The sequence below is a fragment of the Neoarius graeffei genome, chromosome 10 (genome assembly GCF_027579695.1).
Source record: "Neoarius graeffei isolate fNeoGra1 chromosome 10, fNeoGra1.pri, whole genome shotgun sequence".
Taxonomy (NCBI): domain Eukaryota; kingdom Metazoa; phylum Chordata; class Actinopteri; order Siluriformes; family Ariidae; genus Neoarius; species Neoarius graeffei.
The window spans coordinates 6,435,116-6,459,348 of NC_083578.1; the positions used below are offsets into that span (position 1 = coordinate 6,435,116).

At 42.1% G+C, this 24,233-nt stretch overlaps 1 protein-coding gene across 2 annotated transcripts in view; it reads left to right on the forward strand.

The window, feature by feature from the left end:
* The window catches only part of slc15a4 (solute carrier family 15 member 4), an 82,912-nt gene that overhangs the window by 54,105 nt on the left and 4,574 nt on the right, over positions 1–24,233 (forward strand). For both annotated transcript variants that reach the window (XM_060931175.1, XM_060931174.1), the window contains exon 8: positions 4,986–5,144. In XM_060931175.1, coding sequence (XP_060787158.1) covers positions 4,986–5,144 — 159 coding nt within the window. The remainder of the gene's footprint in view (positions 1–4,985; positions 5,145–24,233) is intronic.

Here is a 24,233-nt window from a genome sequence, read left to right on the forward strand (position 1 = left end):
TGGATGGTACAATAATTACAAACTCTAACAGAATCCGCACATTCCAGTTGTAGCTATAATCATATAGTAACTATAATCATTCTTGGAATAATAATTTCAATAAACGGTTAATGTTTACGGAAGCCGAGAGAGGCCCTTCATATAATCCTTTTTTTTATTCACCTTGTTATCCCAAGATAACGACATAATTAATTCAGGATCTCGAGAAAACAACACAACTAATTCGAGATCTCGAGAAAACAAAACAATTATTTCATGATCTCGAGTAAACAGCTGAGAAATGGTTCATTCAGGTGCGCCAAGAGACTTGTGATGTGCTGACTTTGGGGCTATTTCTCATTCTGTATAGACGCAACTTTGGTCATTAGAATGTCTGGAATAATCGATCACCTAATAAGGCAAGATTTTGATCAGGGGTTGATACAGGGAGAGATCGCATTAAGTCTTTTAATAAGGGATCATTTCAAAATTAGTCCGCGGCACCTCCGCAGAAGACTGGCCCGGCTTCGTCTCTACCGACGGAGATACAGTGATCCAGCTGAGATCATGAAATAACGGGTTTGTTTTCTCGAGATCTCGAAATAACGGTTTTGTTTTCTCAAGATTTCGAATTAGTTGTGTTGTTTTCTCGAGATCCTGAATTAATTATGTTATCTCGGGATAACAAGGTGAATAAAAAAAGATTATATGAAGGGCCTCTCTCGGCTTCCGTAAATGTTCAGTTCCCTCTTCAGTTAATTTTTCCTGCCTTAGTTGATTTATTTCCATTTCGCATGCATGCAGCGGTGCGTTTTTCGGGTTTAGCTCCTCTCATCGTATTTCCTTTAACCACTCATTTCTTCATTGTTCTTGAAGCATTTGCTTCTCTTTGTTAACATTTTTTCTTGATAGCGGGGAGACGGTAATACTTTATCAGAGATGCCTACTATTACGGATTGGCCGTATTTTGTACGGAAAAGTTACGTAAATACGATGTTACGGCAAACAGTGTTATTCTGTACGGAATTATTATAAAGTCTTAAAAAATTCCAGTGAGTTGTTTTTAAATGTCTAAGCGACTTTTTCAATCCATGCGCGATTCACGGCTAGGCTATTTATTTTTACGACAACCGCACATGCTGTGTGTGACATGCGCAGATTCCGCACATTTGTTCGCGCTATTTTCGATGCGGTAGAACGGCCGTGCATTACACCCAGTCAAAAGGGCAATGGATACACGCACTGCAAACTGTGTAGAACTGACATTAACATCACTCATGGTGGTCGCGATGACTGCACGCGGCATGTCAACTCCAAAAAACATATGGAGTATGCTGAAATGGCGAGTCAGGCGGAAAGTAAATCTGGGGGTATCCAGCAGTTTTTTACGAAATCTGTGGATGAAAAGACACGGAACGTGACACGTGCTGAAGCGGTGATGGTTGACCTGTGCTTGGAGTTGAACTTGCCGATTAGTGCCATGAAATGTGAGTTAAACTTATTCAGTTTCTTTTTGCATGTATGATTTTTATTCACTGAAATATCAAACACTGGCTGTACTTCTTTAATTCAAAGTCTTTTCAGTGTTGCAAGTGCAAATGTACATGTAGTATGATCAAAAACAGAATTTTATGATTAGTGCTGTTGGGATTGTGGCAAAAAATTGATCATTCCACTGTTTTAAATGCAATTATAAATGTCATTTTATTCAGTGTCTCTTCTGAAGCATTATGCTGAAGTATTTGGGACATTAAGATAACAATGTCGGACTCTCTTTGGCATGAAATAAGAAATTTTTTTAAATTTTATTAGAATCCGTTAACAGGTAGAACATTTTTCCAGGCAATATAATATAATACTTTTGAGGAGTTACATTCAATACCAATGATTGGTAGTCAACCGTAATGTCTGCAAACAGGGAACACTGTTGTATTTATAAAAATGTGATATATTGTATGCTCTAGAAATTTGTTGAGTGGAAATTCAGTTGAGATGGCTGCTCGCGTTTTGTTTATTCAATTCACACAAAACGGTTCTTTTTAATAATTTAAATGTTAAACATATTGGTATATACACCTCTTTATAATGGAAATGCGCATAAATTAATGTTACTGAAAGTCATTCCAAAATACTGAAAAATGTTTTCAAGAATACCGAAATTCAAAATTTGGGGTAGGCATCTCTGCATTATCTATTTCTCTATTTGTCCAACCAAAAACAGCACAAAAATGAACCATATTGAAGACAGAGTAAGCCTTACGTACATGAAAGACGGGGTGTGTCTGACCCCCAGGTGAAATTCTCACTTGATGCATGACGTCATGTGTAAGGGGTCTATAGAAATTGTAATCGTTGTCAAATTGCCATGATGTAGGACAATGATAGGAAAATAATCAACTCCATTATTTAGACTATTTATTTATTTATTTAAAGTTTGGTATTTTTACATATCTTTAGTATTTATTTTTTTTTTTATTTTAAAGAAATTGGCTCCCACTTTCAGGAAACTTGCTACAGCTTTCCGGGTTGGATTACCTGTGGATTGTGGGATTTGGAGCCACACTGCACCTTTAATCAATAATCCCATTTTTCTGAAGCTCCATCATCTGCACTTGATGTTCCCAGAAACGTTATGCGAATACAAACTCTTCTAATGCATAAATCCATACAGATTTTTTTTTTTGAGGCAGTATAAGTTTTCAGACAGCCCGTTCGCTCATCGTGTTCCCGTCTCCGCTTACTGACTTTGTTTTCTGCAGCGACGCCATTAACACTCATTTATTTCCAGTTGCCGTAGTCGTCCCTGCAGCCGTCCATGCCAAAAGGAGCTCATATTTCAATATAAAACAGCTGGTCCATCAGACAGGGCAGATCCATCAACCATGACAAATGTGGTGTTTTTATTGTTTGCTACGAGTAATAACGCCACGAGCTGGGTGATGAAGTGAGAAGAGGAGATGATGAAGGGATTCATTCCGTGCAGTTTATATCCATAACACAATGATGAAGCATCATACTATAACATGATTAGTTAATAACAAGTAGGATCACAACACATTAGCTTTGGCCTGTTTACTTCCTGTTTCACTTGGTCCTGCTGCAGCTCCGCCTTGGCCACGCCCCTTAATCCCCACCTTATAAATACAACTCCGATTCCAAAAAAGTTGGGACAAAGTACAAATTGTAAATAAAAATGGAATGCAATGATGTGGAAGTTTCAAAATTCCATATTTTATTCAGAATAGAACATAGATGACATATCAAATGTTTAAACTGAGAAAATGTATCATTTAAAGAGAAAAATTAGGCGATTTTAAATTTCATGACAACAACACATCTCAAAAAAGTTGGGACAAGGCCATGTTTCCCACTGTGAGACATCCCCTTTTCTCTTTACAACAGTCTGTAAACGTCTGGGGACTGAGGAGACAAGTTGCTCAAGTTTAGGGATAGGAATGTTAACCCATTCTTGTCTAATGTAGGATTCTAGTTGCTCAACTGTCTTAGGTCTTTTTTTATCATATCTTCCGTTTTATGATGTGCCAAATGTTTTCTATGGGTGAAAGATCTGGACTGCAGGCTGGCCAGTTCAGTACCCGGACCCTTCTTCTACACAGCCATGATGCTGTAATTGATGCAGTATGTGGTTTGGCATTGTCATGTTGGAAAATGCAAGGTCTTCCCTGAAAGAGACGTCGTCTGGATGGGAGCATATGTTGCTCTAGAACCTGGATATACCTTTCAGCATTGATGGTGTCTTTCCAGATGTGTAAGCTGCCCATGCCACACGCACTAATGCAACCCCATACCATCAGAGATGCAGGCTTCTGAACTGAGCGCTGATAACAACTTGGGTCGTCCTTCTCCTCTTTAGTCCGAATGGCACGGCGTCCCTGATTTCCATAAAGAACTTCAAATTTTGATTCGTCTGACCACAGAACAGTTTTCCACTTTGCCACGGTCCATTTTAAATGAGCCTTGGCCCAGAGAAGACGTCTGCGCTTCTGGATCACGTTTAGATACGGCTTCTTCTTTGAACTATAGAGTTTTAGCTGGCAACGGCGGATGGCACGGTGAATTGTGTTGACAGATAATGTTCTCTGGAAATATTCCTGAGCCCATTTTGTGATTTCCAATACAGAAGCATGCCTGTATGTGATGCAGTGCCGTCTAAGGGCCCGAAGATCACGGGCACCCAGTATGGTTTTCCGGCCTTGACCCTTACGCACAGAGATTCTTCCAGATTCTCTGAATCTTTTGATGATATTATGCACTGTAGATGATGATATGTTCAAACTCTTTGCAATTCTACGCTGTCGAACTCCTTTCTGATATTGCTCCACTATTTGTCGGCGCAGAATTAGGGGGATTGGTGATCCTCTTCCCATCTTTACTTCTGAGAGCCGCTGCCACTCCAAGATGCTCTTTTTATACCCAGTCATGTTAATGACCTATTGCCAATTGACCTAATGAGTTGCAGTTTGGTCCTCCAGCTGTTCCTTTTTTGTACCTTTAACTTTTCCAGCCTCTTATTGCCCCTGTCCCAACTTTTTTGAGATGTGTTGCTGTCATGAAATTTCAAATGAGCCAATATTTGGCATGAAATTTCAAAATGTCTTACTTTCGACATTTGATATGTTGTCTATGTTCTATTGTGAATACAATATCAGTTTTTGAGATTTGTAAATTATTGCATTCTGTTTTTATTTACAATTTGTACTTTGTCCCAACTTTTTTGGAATCGGGGTTGTAGATAAATGTCCCAAATGCTGCAGGGCTGGTGTTCTGTAGGAGCAAAGGAGGTGTGACCCCCTCTCTCTCTCTCTCGATCTATTTGTCTGTCAGAAGGTTGAGATGTCATGAAATCCTCTGACTGTCTCAAAATATTTCCATCTTTGTTGTGATTTCAAAGAAAGAAAAGAAGGCAAGCCTTTATTTGTCACATATACATTACAATGCAGCCTTTATTAATATGTATGTGTGTGTGTGTGTGTGTGTGTGTTCAGGATTGGAGTTTGCGTACTCGGCGGCTCCCCGCTCCATGCAGAGTGCTATAATGGGTCTGTTCTTCTTCTTCTCTGGTATCGGCTCGTTTGTGGGCTCCGGCCTGCTCGCCATCGTCTCTCTCAAACCCATCGGCTGGATGTCCTCACACCAGGACTTTGGTAAGAGAATGTGTGTGTGTGTGTGTGTGTGTGTGTGTGTGAGAGAGTATGTAGTGGGGACGGATGTCTGTCTCAGGTTAACTGAGGAAACAGTGTATAAATCGATCACCAAGGAAACGGAAACAAATGGGACTTTTTTGGAGATGACAGATGAATGTGGTTACCTTAACAACGCCAGTCAAGTGCGCTCGCTCTCTCTCTCTCTCTCTCTCTCTCTCTCTCTCTCTCTGTGGTCATCATCAAAGTCCTTGTGCCATGAAGCACATGCACCTGCTTATTAATTGATTGAGAAACAGAGACATGAAAGAGGGAACGACAGGAGATGAAGGAAAGAGAAGAAAAGCATGAGGGATGGAGAGAAAGACATTAAGAGGAAGAAAAATGATGGCGTGTGAAGAGAAGAAAACAAGAAGAGAGAGAGGGAGGAATGAGAGAGGAGAGAAAGAAGAGGAGAAATGGAGAGAGAGAGAGAGAGAGTCCTCAGAAGGAAGAAAATAAAAAACTATATCGGTGTGAAAGAAAACAGAGGGAAAAAAGTAAACGAATGGAAATAAGAAACAGATGAGTAGGAAAGCAATAGAGAAGAGAGGAAGGAAAAACAAAGAAAGAACAGTGCAGGTTGTGATGTACTGATCTCACACACACACACACACACACACACACACACACACACACACACACACACACACGAACCAGTCAGTGTCTGTGGGGCCTGATTACACAGACTTATGCTCTTTGAGTAAAATATGCCTTAGGGCCTCTCTCTCTCTCTCTCTCTCTCTCTCTCTCTCTCTCTCTCTCTCTCTCTCTCGCTCCGTCTCTCTGATGAACTGGAAGTCTGATGTTCCTCACAGGTTATTTGCTATCCAGTTGGCTTCTGCGTTCTGGCTTAGTGTCCAACTCTTCCGATGTAGCGCCTAGCGTGCCAGGTCATTTATTTGAACTTATCAGCGGGGAAACGTCTCTGAGATAATAACACACGGCCAGCCATGCTGACTTAGCGCTCGGCTCTGGAGCCGGAAGCCAATTTTCAGTTGCTAACGGTGCTGTAGCTTAGCTAATCATCTGCGTACACACTGCATGCTACGCAGAGGCCAAGCTAGCGCAAATCCTCCAGTTTCTCTCTCTCTCTCTTTCGCTCACTCGCTCGCTCGCTGTGTGTCTTAACTCTGTCCCTCGCTCGCTCGCTACAGCGAAGCCACAGGCAGAGACAGAAAGACGTCCTGTTCTTCCATCTCACCTGCTTACAGTAATCCAGCTTTACTCTCTGCTCCAGCAGCCTGGAAATATTTAATAGCAGTGCAGCGACTGTGGCTAGCTCCAAACGTCTGAGGTAAAAGAAAAAACCTGAGGTAAAACTAATCGCCATGGCAACACTGCACATAAATCACCATAATTATATGGCACATATACGCTGTCAAACATGCTAGCTAATCACGTTTATGCAACATATTGATCATTTTGATTCGTACATTTCTGATTGTAGTCCTTTTGTTGTTCTGTGCAAAGTATTGGCACCCATCTATCTTTATTACACTATTAATTCACTTCTTTGACGCCTGTGAAAACATTTCCTTCGAGATTATTCGTTTACCGTATGAACTTGTCCCTGCACCTCTTTTATTTGACATTTTAAGTTTTCCAGCATGTCTCATTACTTCCTTTTTAATCACCATTTTAATACCGAGTTTCATTTTCACTGCTTCCTAAAGTCTATTCAGGATCTGAATTAGCAGTCCAAACTTACAGTGGTATGCAAAAGTTTGGGCACCCCTAGTCAAAATTGCTGTGAACAGTTAAGGGCCCCATACACGTTCAAAAAAGTCGTCAAAATTTTGATACAAAGTTTGATCATGTGTAGGGTGTTTTGATGTCAAATTTGATGTCAAAATTTTGAACCCAAATTTTGACATATCAAATCACTTTGATATTTTTTGAAGAGTTGTCAAATTATTGATGCGTGTGGGGGGGGGGGGGGGCTTGTGAAAGCCGAGCTGCTGTCCATGGCAAAAGCACGTTTAACTGAGCCGGATGACGAGTACCTCAACCAAGCCAAGACATGGGCACATGAATTGAAATATATGGATACCAGACAAGCGCTGTTTGCAAAGAAAGCCATAAACGACATACTGTTTGAAGGTCGATGTGGCACGCTGCACAGAAATTCGGTGCAAATAAATTGCGAAACCTCCACTCCATCCAGTAGTCGTTGCAGTACCCCCCAGGGTTCACTTGGCAACTATCCATTTCAGCCTGAATCTACATCTTCTTTCATGAGCAATTTCCAGGGCAGGCATTTCTCTCGACCGGAAACGGGTGGTGACCAAACCGAAATGTCGGAATTTTTCAGCAGTTTCGATCCCAATGCTTGACTTTCATGACATACCAAGATGAGGTGTGTCAATATTGATATAATGTCAAGATTGTTCATGTACAGTATGCACATGATTTCGTGATCCTGTAATATCGAACTCAGATTGCCACAGACAGTGCGTATTTTCAATTTATTTTTATACTTAAAATACTATAAATATGTTCAGTTTATTTTTATGTTCATAAATTTAAAACATAATATGAATGTTTCTTGAATAAAAGTTTACTCACCTTTATTGTTTGTTGATGCTTCAGACAAAAGATGATGGCCTCGCAAGTTTCAATAACTATCTTTCCAATTGGTGGCACGGTGCTGTAGTGGTTAGCGCTGTCGCCTCACAGCAAGAAGGTCTGGGTTCGAGCCCCGGGGCCGGCGAGGGCCTTTCTGTGCGGAGTTTGCATGTTCTCCCCGTGTCCGCGTGGGTTTCCTCCGGGTGCTCCGGTTTCCCCCACAGTCCAAAGACATGCAGGTTAGGTTAACTGGTGACTCTAAATTGAGCGTAGGTGTGAATGTGAGTGTGAATGGTTGTCTGTGTCTATGTGTCAGCCCTGTGATGACCTGGCGACTTGTCCAGGGTGTACCCCGCCTTTCGCCCGTAGTCAGCTGGGATAGGCTCCAGCTTGCCTGCGACCCTGTAGAAGGATAAAGCGGCTAGAGATAATGAGATGAGATGAGATCTTTCCAATTGCTTGCGGAGACGTTGCAGTCAGGAATTTCAAGTCTTCAAAAGAATTTTCAGATGCCAGGTACCTCAGTGTGATGGACAAGCGTTCACTCGGTGGTATAGATGAACGCATCACAGTGTCTTCTTTCAATATCAATGGCTTGACAAGGTCCAATAATTCATCGAAGGATGGGGCATCCATCCTAAGGAAATTACGGAAGTCCTCTGGTTCTTTGAGACGAAGTTCTCTGAGGAGGTTGACGTGACCGTACGTTCGCCGTTTCAAAAACCAGTCTTTCGACCATTTCCGTCGGTGCCGAGGCGGTTCATTGTCCAAAGCGAACACAAGTGCTACGGCCACTGCTGCGTCCATGTCAAAGTTTTTGACAATACTGAATTTTTGATAGAAAAAACATTGAATCGTGTGTGGACATTTTGCTATCAAAATTTTGATATCAAAATTTTGATACAAAATTTTGACGACTTTTTTGAACGTGTATGGGGCCCTTTAAGCAAGTTGAAGATGACATGATCTCCAAAAGGCATAAAGTTAAAGACGACTCATTCCCTTTATATTTTAAGCAAAACCAATTTTTTATTTTCATCTTTTTTTCAAAATGACAAAAAAGGAAAAGGGTCCGAAGCAAAAGTTTGGGCACCCTGCATGGTTAGTAGCTAGTAACCCCCCCTTTGGCAAGTATCACAGCTTGTAAACACTTTTTGTAGCCAGCTAATAATCTTTCAGTTCTTACCTGGGGGATTTTCACACATTCGTCCTTGCAAAAGGCTTCCAGTTCTACAAGTTTCTTGGGCTGTCTTGCATGCACTGCTCTTGTGAGATCTATCCACAGATTTTCAATGATGTTTAGGTCAGGGGACGGTGAGGGCCCGGGCAAAACCTTCAGCTTGTGCCTCTTGAGGTATTCCATTGTAGATTTTGAGGTATGTTTTGGATCATCGTCTTATTGTAGGACCCGTCCTCTTTTTAACTTCAACTTTTTTACAAATGGTGTGATGTTTGCTTCCAGAGTTTGCTGGTATTTATTTGAATCCATGCTTCCCTCGACCAATGAAATGTGCCCTGTGCCACTGGCTGCAACACAACCCCAAAGCATGATGGATCCACACCCATGCTTCAGAGTTGGAGAGGTGTTCTTTTCCTGGAATTTGGCACCCTTTTTTCTCCAAACATACCTTTGTACATTGTGGCCAAAAAGTTCTGTTTTGATTTCATCAGTCCACAGGACTTGTTTCCAAAATGCATCAGGCTTATTTAGATGTTCATTTGCAAACTTCAGACGCTGAATTTTGTGGCTCGGACGCAGGAACGGTCATATTTGTTCAGGTGTCGCTGCATAGTAGAACAGTGCACCACCACTCCAGGGTCTGCTAAATGTGGCAGATCACAGAATCCAGGGACACATGTCTGCCCGGGGGCATTTTGAGTTATTGACAGATTCAGAAAGTACAGTTTCTAAGCTTTCCAATGATGCCTTCCATGTGGAGATCTGACAATATTTGAAGAATGTGTGGCCTTTTGAAAGTGTATACCTCTTAAAACAGAAAAGGGAGAAAATCGCCCTCAAAGTTTTCCATCTCAGCTACTCTGGGTGCAGGGCGGGCACATAATGGTGCTCATTTGCATGACATTAAGGAAAGCCCTACCCCCTACTAGCTAGCACGATGCTACTTTCATGTAAACAAAGATCACCACGTCAATTTTCCTTCCATGCAAAGTATGCCCAACACAATTATGAAGTACAAAAATAAGTCCTAAAGTATACTTTAATGTTTTGTGGTTGAAAAATTACTCACACCGTAAGAAAGAAAGATAGCACGATGATGACACAACTAACACAACGCTAGTTTCATGTAAAGCCTCGGTCACAACCGGCTGTATGTGCTCCTACGGCCGGTCTACATGCAAAAACCGCAACAAACGCACAGAGGGCGCGCGTGAAACGCACGAGAGCGCGTGTGATGTGCTGATTTTCGAGCCGTAGACCGGCCGCAGAGGTTCGTTGTCATGTCAAACTCTACGGGCGCTTACGTTTTTTTCAGGTTGCAAGACAAACTTACGGCCAACGTGCGTCTTTCTCCGTGAACAAAAAAAAAAAATGCAGCGATTTGGGGAAACGCCAAAAATCGCACGGCCAAAAAATCGTACGTCCGGTTGTGACCTAGGCTTAACCAAACCACAACACTCTCCGTTACATGCAAAAATAACCACACAGCCTTAGATTAATAAACTCACCCCATCAGAAAGAGAAACGGCGCCTTGCACACACCAATGCCTCCGATGGAATGTAATCCTAGAACGGTCCGTGTATCATCCGATCATTCAAATATTCCATTCAATCTGGAAAACGAGGTTGCGGTTTTTTTTGCTAGAAATGGTGATCTCCGATGTAAATACCGTGTGTCTGTTTGCTTCGCGGTGTTTCAGCTCCTCTGCGTTCTGTTTAGTAACTCATTCCATAGTGAAATCACACACCTGTATGCAGCTTGAGTAGCCACGAGCTCAGCTCGTATCATACAGCTGATTGGCGAAAAAAAAAAAAAGACTTAAATCATCACGTGAATGGCCCATATGGTAATTTACCCACACACCCCCAGCAGGCTACAGTCCTGACAAAAACAAGACAATTTGCAACAAAAAATGTATGCTTTTCCAACAAAACAATCTATTATCTGAAACACTGATTGCATTCTTCAAGATCTCAACTTGCACATGATGGAAAAAAAACAAAAATCACAAATTTCGAAAAAAAAAATGCTTCTTTTGCGATTATCTCGGATTCGTTTCGGCCGACATGCGTCCCTGGATTCGGTGAGGGGTCACAAATCTTTCTGAAGGTCTTTTGCAGTCAAACAGGGGTTTTTATTTGCCTTTCTAGCAATCCAACGAGCAGTTCTTTCAGAAAGTTAACTTCATCTTCCAGACCTCACCTTGATCTCCACTGTTTCTGTTAACTGCCATTTCTTAATAACATTACGATCTGAGGAAACAGCTACCTGAAAACACTTTGCTATGTTCTTGTAGCCTTCTCCTGCTTCATGAGCATCAATTATTTTATTATTCAGAATGCGAGGGAGTTGCTTAGAGGAGCCCATGGCTGCTGATTGTAGGTACAAGTTTGAGGAGTCAGAGAATTTATACAGCTTTGAAATCTGCATCATCTGACCTTTCCTAATGAAGAATTTGAACAAGCCACAGCTCAATAAGCTAATTAAAGGTCTGGAACCTTGGGAAAAGTTACCTGAGAACTCAAATGTATTGGGGTGCCCAAAGTTTCGCATGGTGTTCCTTTTCTTTTTTCACTCTCCGATTGTACAAAACAAAAATAAAACACAAATCCTGCAGAAAACACTGAAAAGAAATGTCTCGTCTTTACCTTTATGCCTTTTAGTGATCAGTTCATCTTCTGCTCACTTAACTATTCACAGTAACAGACATTTTCAGTAAGGGTGCCCAAACTTTTGCATGCCACTGTACATTGAAATAGATCTGCACATTAGCCTCGTTATTTCAATCTTAGCCTGACCTTTGGTTTGTTTTTTGCTTGCTAGCTCAATTATAACACTATAAAGACATGGAATCCACCTCTGATTTGCAGCGCAGGAAACGGCCGAGCGCCTGAGGTGTGCTGTTTTTTCTTCGTAATGAGCCATCATGAGTTTTTCAGCTGACCATCACTACCTAGAAGCTTTAGCTAGCGTTACGTACAGTTCTATGAATGTGGCGCATTCAAAGCATGACCTTACATCAGGGGTGGGCAATTATTTTTTCCATGGGGCCACACGAGAAACAGAAAATTTAGTGGAGGGCCGGACCAAAAGGCTGAACTAAATTCTGCATAATATTAATTGTATTTTTTATATAAAGCAGTAAATAACATTGTTTTTACAAGCTGCTAAGACTGGTAAGAGTATGGGGAAAAAAACGAGGTTGCCTTACAAAAAAATGTCATTTATTCAATCAAATTTCCCAAAACAATGGTTCACAAAATGTGAACGTTTGTACCATTTTTTTTTTTTCAGTCACATTCACCTCAAAACACAATAAAGACATCACAATATCGTCTTTCTACTCCAAATATCAAGCAAGATACATCATATTATAATAATGATGCCCACATTTGTAGTCTAATCACCTCATTTGGTGTTTTTCATTTGGTCATGCCAACTCAAATTGTAGTCTTTGAACACTGCGATCTGCTCTCCGCAAACTAAACACACGGCTTCATCTCTGACTTCAGTAAATAAATACTTAGCAGTCCATGTTTTGTTGAAAGCCCTGCATTCGGCATCTACCCTTCTTTTTTAGCGGACATTTTGGGGACTAAAGTCTTCTTGTGATCTGCTCGCAACAACTTCGATTCGGTGTAGGAATCAGATCTACAGATCGGCTCGGGCTCCGGCGCCTGCTGGTGACGTCACACTATGTGATTGGCTGGATCGTTTGAAGGATGACGTACAAGTTTGTGGTTGGTCTGGACAAATTACGGAAGTAGTTATCGCGGGATTAGGTTTCGTGGGATTTCATGTCATGCGCATTGCGTTTTTGTTGAACACAACTTCAAAATAAAAGCAATGCACATTCAGTCCATGCATGAGGTAAAATTAGAAAATACGTTTATTTTGTAATTTCTAATTAACCTTACGCGGGCCGGTCAGAATGACCCAAAGGGCCGGATGCGGCCCGCGGGCCGTAAAATGCATAGTGGATAGTGATGAAAATATTTCCAATTAATTCATTATGTAAAGCTGGTAATTAATTACTTATCCAGGATCCAGAGCAGCATCAATAATTCTGAGTCAAAATTCATCCTAGTGGACAGTAATTGATTCCCCTTCCCCCACTGTAAAGTATCTGGGCACTAATTAGATTCTGCCACGTTTTCCTTTTCGCACAGACTCGGATGAGAACGGAGTGAAGGAGTGTTTTGGGCGTGTCTATTAAAAGAAAACACAGACGAGCATTCTGCACCAGACCCAAACAGATTTTCTCAGCCATTAAGACCTTTAGTGAGGACGCCTTTTTTCCCCCCTCCCCACACTTTCATTGTGCTCTACATATTTTCAAGGTTATTCCTGCTATAGGAAATGAGAGCTAAAATAATTAACCTTGAAGACAAAATAATCGACTATTGCACGGTCAAACGGGGCACATACTTCTGAAGGATGTGACTCTGGAGTGATGGCTTCACTCGTGCACACTGTATTATATATCTACATCCCTAATGTCTAAATCTTTTGTTTCTCGTCATCCATTAAATCCTTTTGTGTGCAGAAGTCTTTACTATTCATCATCTTCTCTTTTTTAGCGCTGATATCTTCCGCTTCACCTTTCTGCAGTGTTTCTGAAGCTTTCTGTCTGCTCTGTTATCTTTCCATGAGCACTAAAGCCCACCGGAACCTGCAGACGTTCTCTCCCACAGTGTGAGTCAGCCGGTTTGACCTGTCTGGGCCTGCGCAGGTCAGAGCAAAGGCCTGGATCTTTTGTGGAAAGTCGAAATCAGGTCCCGTGGTAGTATTTTTTGCACTTTGAGGCTCACTTCCTGTTCTAATCTTAACAGACGAGCTCAGGAGTCACACAAGGGTGAACAGACGTCCTCTTTTTTCCGGACATGACCTCTTTACGAGGCCTAAAATATCAGTCCGGTTGGAATTCATACATCTCCCAGAATGGTCCAGGAGTTTGGTTTGGGAACAAACAGGTGATGGATTTTCTTTTGTTCTGTGCACGACTAGTGGACATTTTGAAGTTTCGTGCAGCATCTCTGGGTACTGCACATTCTGTCATTCTGTGCTCAGATCAGTGTAGTTACAGTAGATCACCAGTAAACGGGCTAATCCATAAGGCAGCATTTTAGCATTAATCAGGTCAGTCTGTAAACTAGCTGTTTAGTAGTATACTAAACAGGCTAAAAGATATCAAATCAAGATCAAAGTCCTTCCCATGCCACGAGACACATTGGGTGGCGCCAGTCTCCGTTTCTATAGCCCTCAGCCTCTCGCCTTTTACATCGCTAGGGTTACAGTGGGGGGCTGGTCCTCTGGTAACTGCGAGAATTCGACTCCCTACTCACATCTGTATTGCAGCACCTTGCCAGTTGGCAGTAGGTACCATTCTTATTATGGTCTTTGGTATGACCCAATCCGCAAGTAGAACTTACGATTTTCCGATCGAGAGGCGGACACAGCACGCTAACCACTACACCAACTCACGGTATGGCTAAAAGACATACTAGCACTAAATAACCTCAAAATGAGTTAAACCATAAACCAGACCATCAGTGACAGCGTAGCTCACTCCAGCCCCGTCTAGTCCAGAAGGAACGATCTAAAGTGGGCAATAAATGTTGCAAGCTATATACACTATTTACAAGCTATATATAGAAGCGATATCCACCCCAGGAATCCCGACCTATTTACCAGAAAGAATCCAAAACGGTGAGGAATTGACCGAGGACAAGTGATTTTTGTTGAACTGCTCATTAATGCTTAATTAGTCCATAACTTCATTAATAATTGTAATGAAGCAAATCTGGGTAGAAGTTATATGCCCCTCAGGCAGACCTACCTTCCTGCCAAAAAGAATAAAAATCAGTGAAGAATTGAGAGAGAAGAAGCGATTTTTGTGAAATGTAGATGACTATGGACAACACATGATGGCATAAACTCATCACCTGTCGGCCAGGTAAGCTAACTAGCATTAATCTGAGCATGCTCATGAATAAATTAGCACTAAAAAGGCTAAAACACATTCACATTATGAACTAGCATTACAGTAAACATCCATCCATCCATTATCTGTAGCCGCTTTATCCTGTCCTACAGGGTCGCAGGCAAGCTGGAGCCTATCCCAGCTGACTACGGGCGAGAGGCGGGGTACACCCTGGACAAGTCGCCAGGTCATCACAGGATTACAGTAAACAGTTATATTAAAACACAAAGTAGCATGTCGATAAACTAGCGATATTGTAAACACAGAAATGATAAAAACGCTCAACAAACACTGAAGCGAAATGGAAACAAAGGCAACTTAAAACACGTATCAACTATATAAAAAAAAGCAATGAAACCCTATGTATGTGTACGTGTGCGCACATATATATATATATATATATATATATATATATATATATATACACCTACCTACCTACATATATATGCTCATGAATAAATTAGCACTAAAAAGGCTAAAACACAAATTCACATTATGAACTAGCATTACAGTAAATATCCATCCATCCATCCGTCCGTTATTTGTAGCCGCTTTAGCCTGTTCTACAGGGTCACAGGCAAGTCAGAGCCTATCCCACACTAATATATATATATATATATATATATATATATATATATATATATATATATTAGTGCTGTCAAAAATGTCGCGTTATTAACGCGTTAACTTGACTCAATTTTAACAGCGATAATTTTTTTATCGCGAGATTAACGCTCTGTGACATGATGTAGGTTTTCATAAGCTTTTGAAACTGCCAGGAACTTGGAACAGAGACTTTGTTTAGAAAAACGATAGCAGCTAGACTGTAATGCCACACCCCGCACAGCCAGAGTCCTCTGCCCTCCCCCGAAGAGCCACGGTGCTCGGCTTAGGTTTCGTTTTCCCATCGGCGGCTCCAGCCCGACTTTGCAGTGGCTGTGACAAGACGTGTTATGCTCTGCAATAAAAAAAAAAAAACATTGGTACAACCAGTGTTCGAACTATGCCGATATTTTCGGGGGGGGGGTCCCTTATTTTCCCTTGGGGGGGAGGGGGTGCTTGCGCTTGTCTCAGAGCGCGGATCTCCATCGCGCGCTCACTTCGAATATGCAAATGCTTCCCGTTACACACGATTGCTATGTCAATAAACATCATTTTGCCAATATTTTAGAGACCCGCCAACATTTCCCAAATCATGTTTTCAAGGGATCTCATGTCTGTTTCAGGGGATCTCGGATCCCCCGAGTACCCCCGTAGTTCGAACGGTGAGCAAGCCCATTCACTTTTTTATGCTGATAAGAGAATTACAATGGTTTTTCATGTGACAAAAATGTGCGATTAAATTGCGATTAATCGCGAGTTAACTATGACAGTCACGACATTAATCGCAATTAAATATTTTAATCGCTTGACAGCACTTATATATATATATATATATATATATATATATATATATATATATAATGTGTGTGTGTGTGTGTGAGATCGCAAGAAATGATTCTACATTTTATCCCGCGTATCAGAGGAGACAAACTGATTAAAACTCCTCACAATCTGAGCAACGGTTCTATTTTTGAATCCCAATTTTTTTCCCCTCTTCCCTCCAACAAAAGTTTGTTTCCTTCAAAGTGCTCTTAGTTCACCATTATGTCTGCAACAATGGCTTTGATTTAGCAGCTATGGGGTTTTTTTGTTGTTGTTTTTTCCCCCCTTCAGCAGCTGCCGTGTGTTGATAGGTGAAGTGGAGATGTTGAGTTTGTGGGTGATTTGGCTAATGAGCGTGACTTCGCGCTTCTCGTCCAGCTGAGTGGGCAGGCGAGTCCGCATGGCTCGTGTTCAGACAGGGCTGTGATTAAACTCCTAATTTGCTCCTCGTTGCGTAAGAGCCATCTCGGCTGACGAGCACCAGAGTATTTTCCGTGGTTTCAGTAGGAAGGCCGGGTGGAGGAGCTCGAGACTCTTCCAGGAGGTCAGTGTCCAGGGATAATACGTTTAAATAAGGAAATGAAGCTTGTTATGAAACAAATGACACTGACTTAACAATTGTTTGGTTCCTTTGAGAAGTTCGCTGGCTTCTACAGAGGTGCGTGTGTGTGTGAGATGGTTTTGTTTGTTGTTAAAGCTAGGAGTTGCATGGCCAGAGCCACGTCCTCCTCTAAGCAGTGCTGATGAATGATGATTGAGGTGGAGGGCTAAGTCGAGTAATATGCTGCAGGAAACATCCTGGGGAATGGATGAGGGGGAGGGTTCAGAGATGCACACAGGGCTGGAGGAGGGATGAGAGAAAGAAAAGGCATGATCGGACCTGTTTTTCGCCTTAAGTAAGTGATCATTGTCAGTGAGATTCTCATATTGTATCCTGGAAACAATACAGTCCCCTCTGAACGTATGAGAAGGGCAAGGCCAAGTCTTTGTTTATGCAACACACTGAAGACTTTTGGGTCAAAAGATGAAAATGATAGATTGATATTTTAGCTTTCGTTTACTGATAGTTGCATCTAGATGTTTTAAACAACTTAGAACCTTTTGTTTGAACGCACCCATTTTCCAAGTGATCAAAAATATTGGATCTGACGGGTGTACCTTGGTGCCCAGGCGCATCCTGTTAGCTATGAATGTTTACTCTTGGTTTGAGCCCTGGGTTTCACCTATGAAGACTGCATTTCTTGTTAAAAAAGATAAACCAACATAATGACCAGAGAGCTGCCTGTGGGAGAAAAGCAAGCCATTTTGAAGCTGAGAAAAGAAGGGAAATCGATCTGAGCCACTGCACTAACATTGGGTGGCACCAATACAACAAATTGGAATGTCCTTAAAAAAAAAAAAGAAAGAAAGAAAGAAATCACTGATGTACCGTACTACCACCCAGACATGGAACAGATTGGCCAAGGAAAACAACAACAGCTGATAACCGAATCATTGAGCGAACTATGAAGAAAAAAAATAGCCTCAGTGAGGCTAGAGCTCATACCGGCCACTGCTGTTGTGCGTGAGTTTGAAATCCGATCAATCCTGTGGGAGGAGTAGCAATTTTGTGAAATTACACATGACCTCTGTGTAGGTGGCACCACCTGGTGAACAATTCTTGTTGGAATATGTCTTTAGAGTCTTCTAGGTGAGTTTCAGTGAAAACAACCTCGCAGTTTACCAAGAGTAGCGTTTAATATGACGGGTCGCCCATAAAATTGTAAATACGACTGGTGGCGCCACCATCTTGACAACTTTTCTGCACACCCACCTGGGGAACATTGTGTGCAAGTTTGATCGAAATCCAATCAAACCTGTAGGAGGAGTAGCGATTTTCGTGAAATTGAATATGACCCCTCTGTAGCCTCATCCATAGCAGGTAGCGCCACCTGGTGAACAATTCTTTTTGGAATATATCTTTAGAGTCTTCTGGTTGAGTTTCACTGAAAATGTCCCAGCAGTTTACGAAGAGTAGCGTTTAATGTGACGACTCACCCAAAAATTTCAGACGCCCATAAAATCGTAAATATGGAAGGTGGTGCCACCATCTTGACAACTTTTATACACACCCACCTGGGGAACACTGTATGGGAGTTTGATTGAAATCCGATCAATCCTGTAGGAGGAGGAGTGATTTTTGTAAATAGTGGACAACCTCTCGCAATCACTTCATGTTTTTCACGTCATGATAAATATAGTTCACATTTAAAGCTTTTCTTCGTCTATGCAGTCTTACAAATGTCATGTTTTGTGTTGCTTTGCATTTTAGTTAACGGCTATTGTTGACTTGCGCACACTGAAGCTTCACAGAAAATTCTAGTTTCCTGTGCAATTTTGTTAACAGCAACAAGCAACCTATTAAATGCCAGCAACACTTTGTTTCAAAATACAAGCCGTTAATATGCCATGTGCTTATAGAGAAGCTTTCTCTCTGAACAGCTGGCTTGCTAATTTTATCGCCAGAACGCACATAATTAAACATGACAGCGATGTTTAACTCTTTAAAGCTGTAACATATTGTTCAGTAACTGCAGTAAAACTAATAGAGAAAGGTGTGGAGTCAGAACAGGGAGTAGTGTTGGTCTGGTCTCGTGTTGATCTGGACCTACTGGCTGCTGGGAGTTTTGGATGATAAACGGAATGATTGATTGATGGATGGTTAGGTAGGTGAATTTGTGGATGGATGGGTGGATGGATTTGTGGACGGTTTTATGGATGTGTGCATGAATTTATGGACAGATGGGTTGGTAAGTGGGTGGATGTATGAGTGGATGGGCAGTTGGTGAATGAATGTATGGATGGGTAGGGGATAGATTTATGGATGGAAGGTTGGTTAAGTGGATGGGGTGGATTTATGGATGGGTAAGTGGATGGATTTATGGATAGATAGGGGATGGATGTATGGCTAGGTAAGTCGATGGATTGATGGATGGATAGATGGGGTGGATGGATTTATGCATGGATGGATAGGTAAGGGATGGATTTATAGATGGAGGCTTGGGTAAGTGGATGGATGGTGTAACAGTTCCTGATGTGGGTGGAGCACAGAAGCACGGCAGGCAAGAGTTGATGTTCACACACAAAGACTTTATTTGGCTTTTCAGCTTGCTTGCCTTCACTCACTCACACATGCGTTGTGGTTGGGAAGGCGCCCCTTTTCTCTGCTCTCTCCCTTCTTTTGTGCTCCGTCCCTGTAACAAACATACACGTTAATTGACAGCAGGTGGAATGACTTAGCCACTTACCTTCCCCGACCCCGCCCTCCATTCATAGACTGCTGCTTGGCCATGCCACCACTGCCACAGATGGATTTATGGATGGATGGTTGAGTAAATTGATGGATGGATAGGTAGGGGATGGATGGATGGATGGATGGATGCTCAGGTAGACTGGTTGGAAAGAAGGATGGTTCAGTAGATGGATTGTTTGCTGGGTGGAGAGTCAGGCAGGTGGATGGATAGTTGATTGGTACCTAATGAATGTGAAACACACCAATTACACCATAAACTACAGTTCCACAAGATTTAACCAGAAATAATTCTTTTTATTTTTTATAAAATTTCAGATAAAGTTAATGAGACGATCCCTTTTTATATTTTATGAATTTCAACTCTTGCCTGAGTTCAATTCTCATCTCATCTCATTATCTGTAGCTGCTTTATCCTGTTCTACAGGGTCGTAGGCGAGCTGGAGCCTATCCCAGCTGACTACGGGCGAAAGGCGGGGTACACCCTGGACAAATCGCCAGGTCATCACAGGGCTGACACATAGACACAGACAACCATTCACACTCACATTCACACCTACGCTCAATTTAGAGTCACCAGTTAACCTAACCTGCATGTCTTTGGACTGTGGGGGAAACCGGAGCACCCGGAGGAAACCCACGCGGACACGGGGAGAACATGCAAACTCCACACAGAAAGGCCCTCGCCGGCCACGGGGCTCGAACCCGGACCTTCTTGCTGTGAGGCGACAGCGCTAACCGCTACACCACCGTGCCGCCCCTGCCAAACATATTTTTTATTATTATTAACAACAACAACCATGTGAGCAGTGTATTTATCTCATCTTCAAAACCTCATCCTTATTCCTCTCTATTTCTCTGTGTCCTCTTGCTCATGGTAATTAGGGCAGTGTGTGTGTGTGTCCGTCCGTCCGTCCCCTGGGCTGTTATCGATTACAGATGCACAAACTCCTGCCTGCAGGCTTACACCTTCCCTACTGAGTGCACTACTTTCCTCCTCCACCTATCACACAGCAGAACAGAGAGCACACGGCACACACACTGTGAGCTATCCGTGAATTCACTGCCGTTTTACTCGACTACCCACTGAGAGAGAGAGATGGAGAGAGACGGAGAGGAAGATGGATGGGTCTGAAGGTTGTGTAGATTACTGTATGTGCTGGAAGGACTTGAATGCTCCATCATTCCAGAAGAAGAGCTTCATTCGCAGGAGAGACGAGCAAGAGAAAGATGTCAGGAGAGAGAGACACTGATGCAAGAAGAAAGGACAAGTTTATTATTTTTATTTTAAGTGAAGAAGCACCAGACTGTCAAGTTTATATCCAAAATATATTTAATGTTGAGCACAGTCCTACAGTGAGGGCTGACTTTATAATCCAATAACAGTCACATAAAAGGAACACCAGCATTTAACATGCAGACATTTTAAACGTATGTAAATTACACAATACCACCAACAAAATGCCAAGAAGATTTAATATACTAAGTAACTTTAAAAACGCACAGTGGAATTCAACACGATATCACTTTAGATCCATGCATATATTTGAAATTTATGATATTGTATGTAATGCACACACATCTTGAAACATCGATAAAGGACATTTATTGTCAAACTCAAGAATTAATTCACAATAAAAAAATTCAAAGGGACAGTTGGTCCATGTTCACGAAATTACAGGTTCAGTATCGTGTATGACCTCCATTTGCTTGCAACAAGGCGTTCACTCTTCGTGGCATAGACCTTATCAGACCATTGATCTGCCTCTGTGGGATCGCCTGCCATGCTTCCTGAAGTGCTGTTTTATCAATGTGCGTTTTTAAAGTTACTTAGTGTAATACAAAAAATGTGACCGTGTACAGGAAGACGTTGGGCAATGGATGGATGCTGTGTGGCTGGATGGTTAAAGAGTTGGGTGAATGGCCTGTAAATGGATGAATGATTAACGAGGTGGAGAGATTTATGGTTGAGTGGATGGATGATTGGATAGGAGGATGGGTTTATGGATGAGTAGAGAGATAGTTGGATAGGTGGCTATATTTATGGATGGTTGGTCATGCAGGTGGTTGATTGGACAGAAGGATAGTAGGTGGATGGATGGGTAGTGGATAGTGATGGATAGTGGGATGGATAGATGATCGCTGTTGATGTACTGGATGTGTGCGCTGCATGGATGGTTGGATGCATGAATGAATAGATGGATGGTTTGCTGCATGCATAGATGGTTGGATAAACAGATTGTGTGTAATGTTGGATAAATTGATGGATGGAAGGATGGATGGATAGTTGAACCAATGGATGGCTGAATGGATGGAATAGATTGTTGGATGTATGGATGGCTGGATGGATGGATAGATAGTTGGATGGTTTGCTTAATGGATGTATGGATGAGTAGATGGATGGATAGTTGGACCATTGGATGGAAGGATGGATGGATGGATGGATGGATAGTTGGATGGGTGGGTGAGTGGATGGATGGATGGATAGTTGGACCATTGGATGGAAGGATGGATGGATAGTTGGATAGGTGAGTGAGTAGATGGATGGATTAATGGATAGATAGAATAGATGGATGATGAATAGATGAAGTTTTATCAGCATCAACCAGGAAGTTCACATTTAGGCTCCTGCTGATCCCACTGAATTTTTTTTTTTCCCAGATTAGTGACGTTTCCAGCTCCTGCTTCTTCAAAGAACTTTTGTAGAGACTGTTTTCAAGGTTTCACCGCTCAGATGTTTCAGTTTTCCTCCTCAGAAGCATGTAGTCCTACTCAGATTGTCTCAGTTCAGTGAAATGGCGGCGTGAGGGACAGTAAATGTCGGACAGGAAGTGACTGGAGCTTCGAGTCAGTGTGGAGTAAAAGTTCAGAGTGACTCCATCATCTGACGTCCAGCATGCAGGACTGAGCCGTGTGAAAAGATGGAGTTTGGAAAAGCACGTTACAGCACTCAGGAACTTAATGAAGCGTTTTATTCTTTCACTCAGGTTTAATTATTTGTTTGTGCGGATTTCCTAACGCTGTAATGCAACTGGAATAATTTGCTGAAATAATTTTCTTTTTTGTCTCTTTTTTTCTTAACTCATTTGAAGTGAATTATATTTACTGATCCGTGTCCAGACCCTCTGCACCTCATCACATGTTCCCTCATCCACATCACCGCATACGGTCTCTGACACACCGCCATTTTGGATTTGATGTACTGACTGATTTCAGTTCTAATTAATTAATTAATTAATGTGTATGAGCAGCTAGTTACACACAGATTAATATTACGCAGGAAATATTAAACAGAAGCAGATTATTGGATTAAAAGAATGAAAATCTGTTTGATGAGCAAAATGTTAAGGAGGCGTGGCCTATAGTTCTGAGTCCTGGGTAAGGCGGCATGGCCTCTGTGTCTCAATCCCGGTGAAGGAGGTGTGGCCTATAGGTCTAGTCTCGGTGAAGGAGGCGTGGCCTCTCAGTCTCGATGAAGGAGGCATCGTGTTTGTGTCGGAGTGTCAGTAAAGGAGGCGTGGCCTCGGTGTCTCAGTCCGGGTGAAGGAGGCGTGGCCTCTGTGTCTCAGTCCCAGCGAATAAGGTGTGACCTCTGTCAGTCCTGGTGAAGGAGGCGTGGCCTATAGTTCTGAATCCTGGGAAAGAAGGCATGGCCTCTGTATCTCATGGTGCGTTCATGTGCTATGGGAATTATGGTAAATACCAAACGCCGACATGGAAAGCACACATGAACGCCCCCTCTTGTGGTATTTTCCACTGGGCAACTCGTAGAAAATTTTGATACACGAGTTGCCGAGATGAGATGAACTTTAACCTTTTCAACATGGCGGCGAGCTTATGAACCAAGAAAGAAGTGGTTTTCACCTACGGAAAGCTGACTCTCACCTTTTAAACGAGTCATGTTATGTATATTATATTATTATAATATGTATATTATGGAGCACTTGCATGTGACGTCACAGCCGATCCAGATTGTGACAGACGCCATCTTGTCGGTCAAACGCCATATTTCCGCCTTCTACTTCTGGTTCTACTTCTGCTTCTACCTTTTCTTCTGGAAAACCCTACTATATACAATTCTACTACAACGGCTGTGGCTACAAGCTCTCCCTACCTGTGCACGGTTTTTATGTTTTTTGTGTGTATTTTTGCGTGTTGTTCGTCTGTACCGGACTTCAATATCCACTACAACCGTATGGACTTACTGGACATTGGTTTCCAGCAGAAAATGACGGTTTGTAGCGATTTCCATCGCATGCACAACATTCCGGACGAGAAAAAAAAAAAAAACATTCCGGACAAGATTGCGAGACCAGCGGGGTCTCCGTGGATTGTTATCGGAAGCAAAGCGAAGGAGGCGGCGCCGGGAGCGGAAGCAAAAGTGAGGCTGTAGAGCGGCCTGTTGACTAAGCTCAGAAAGCAGCCACTCAAATCTCCACTGCTAAGCCTCTACCTCTCCAACGCCAGGTAAACAAGACGGACGATTTGGAATTACAGCTGGAATTACCTTATTCTATTCTATAATCGGCTGGTCAGTGCTATACTCAATACTTAAGTGACTTACCCATCCAGTGAGGATCATTTTCTTGTTTACAAGATGCCACATC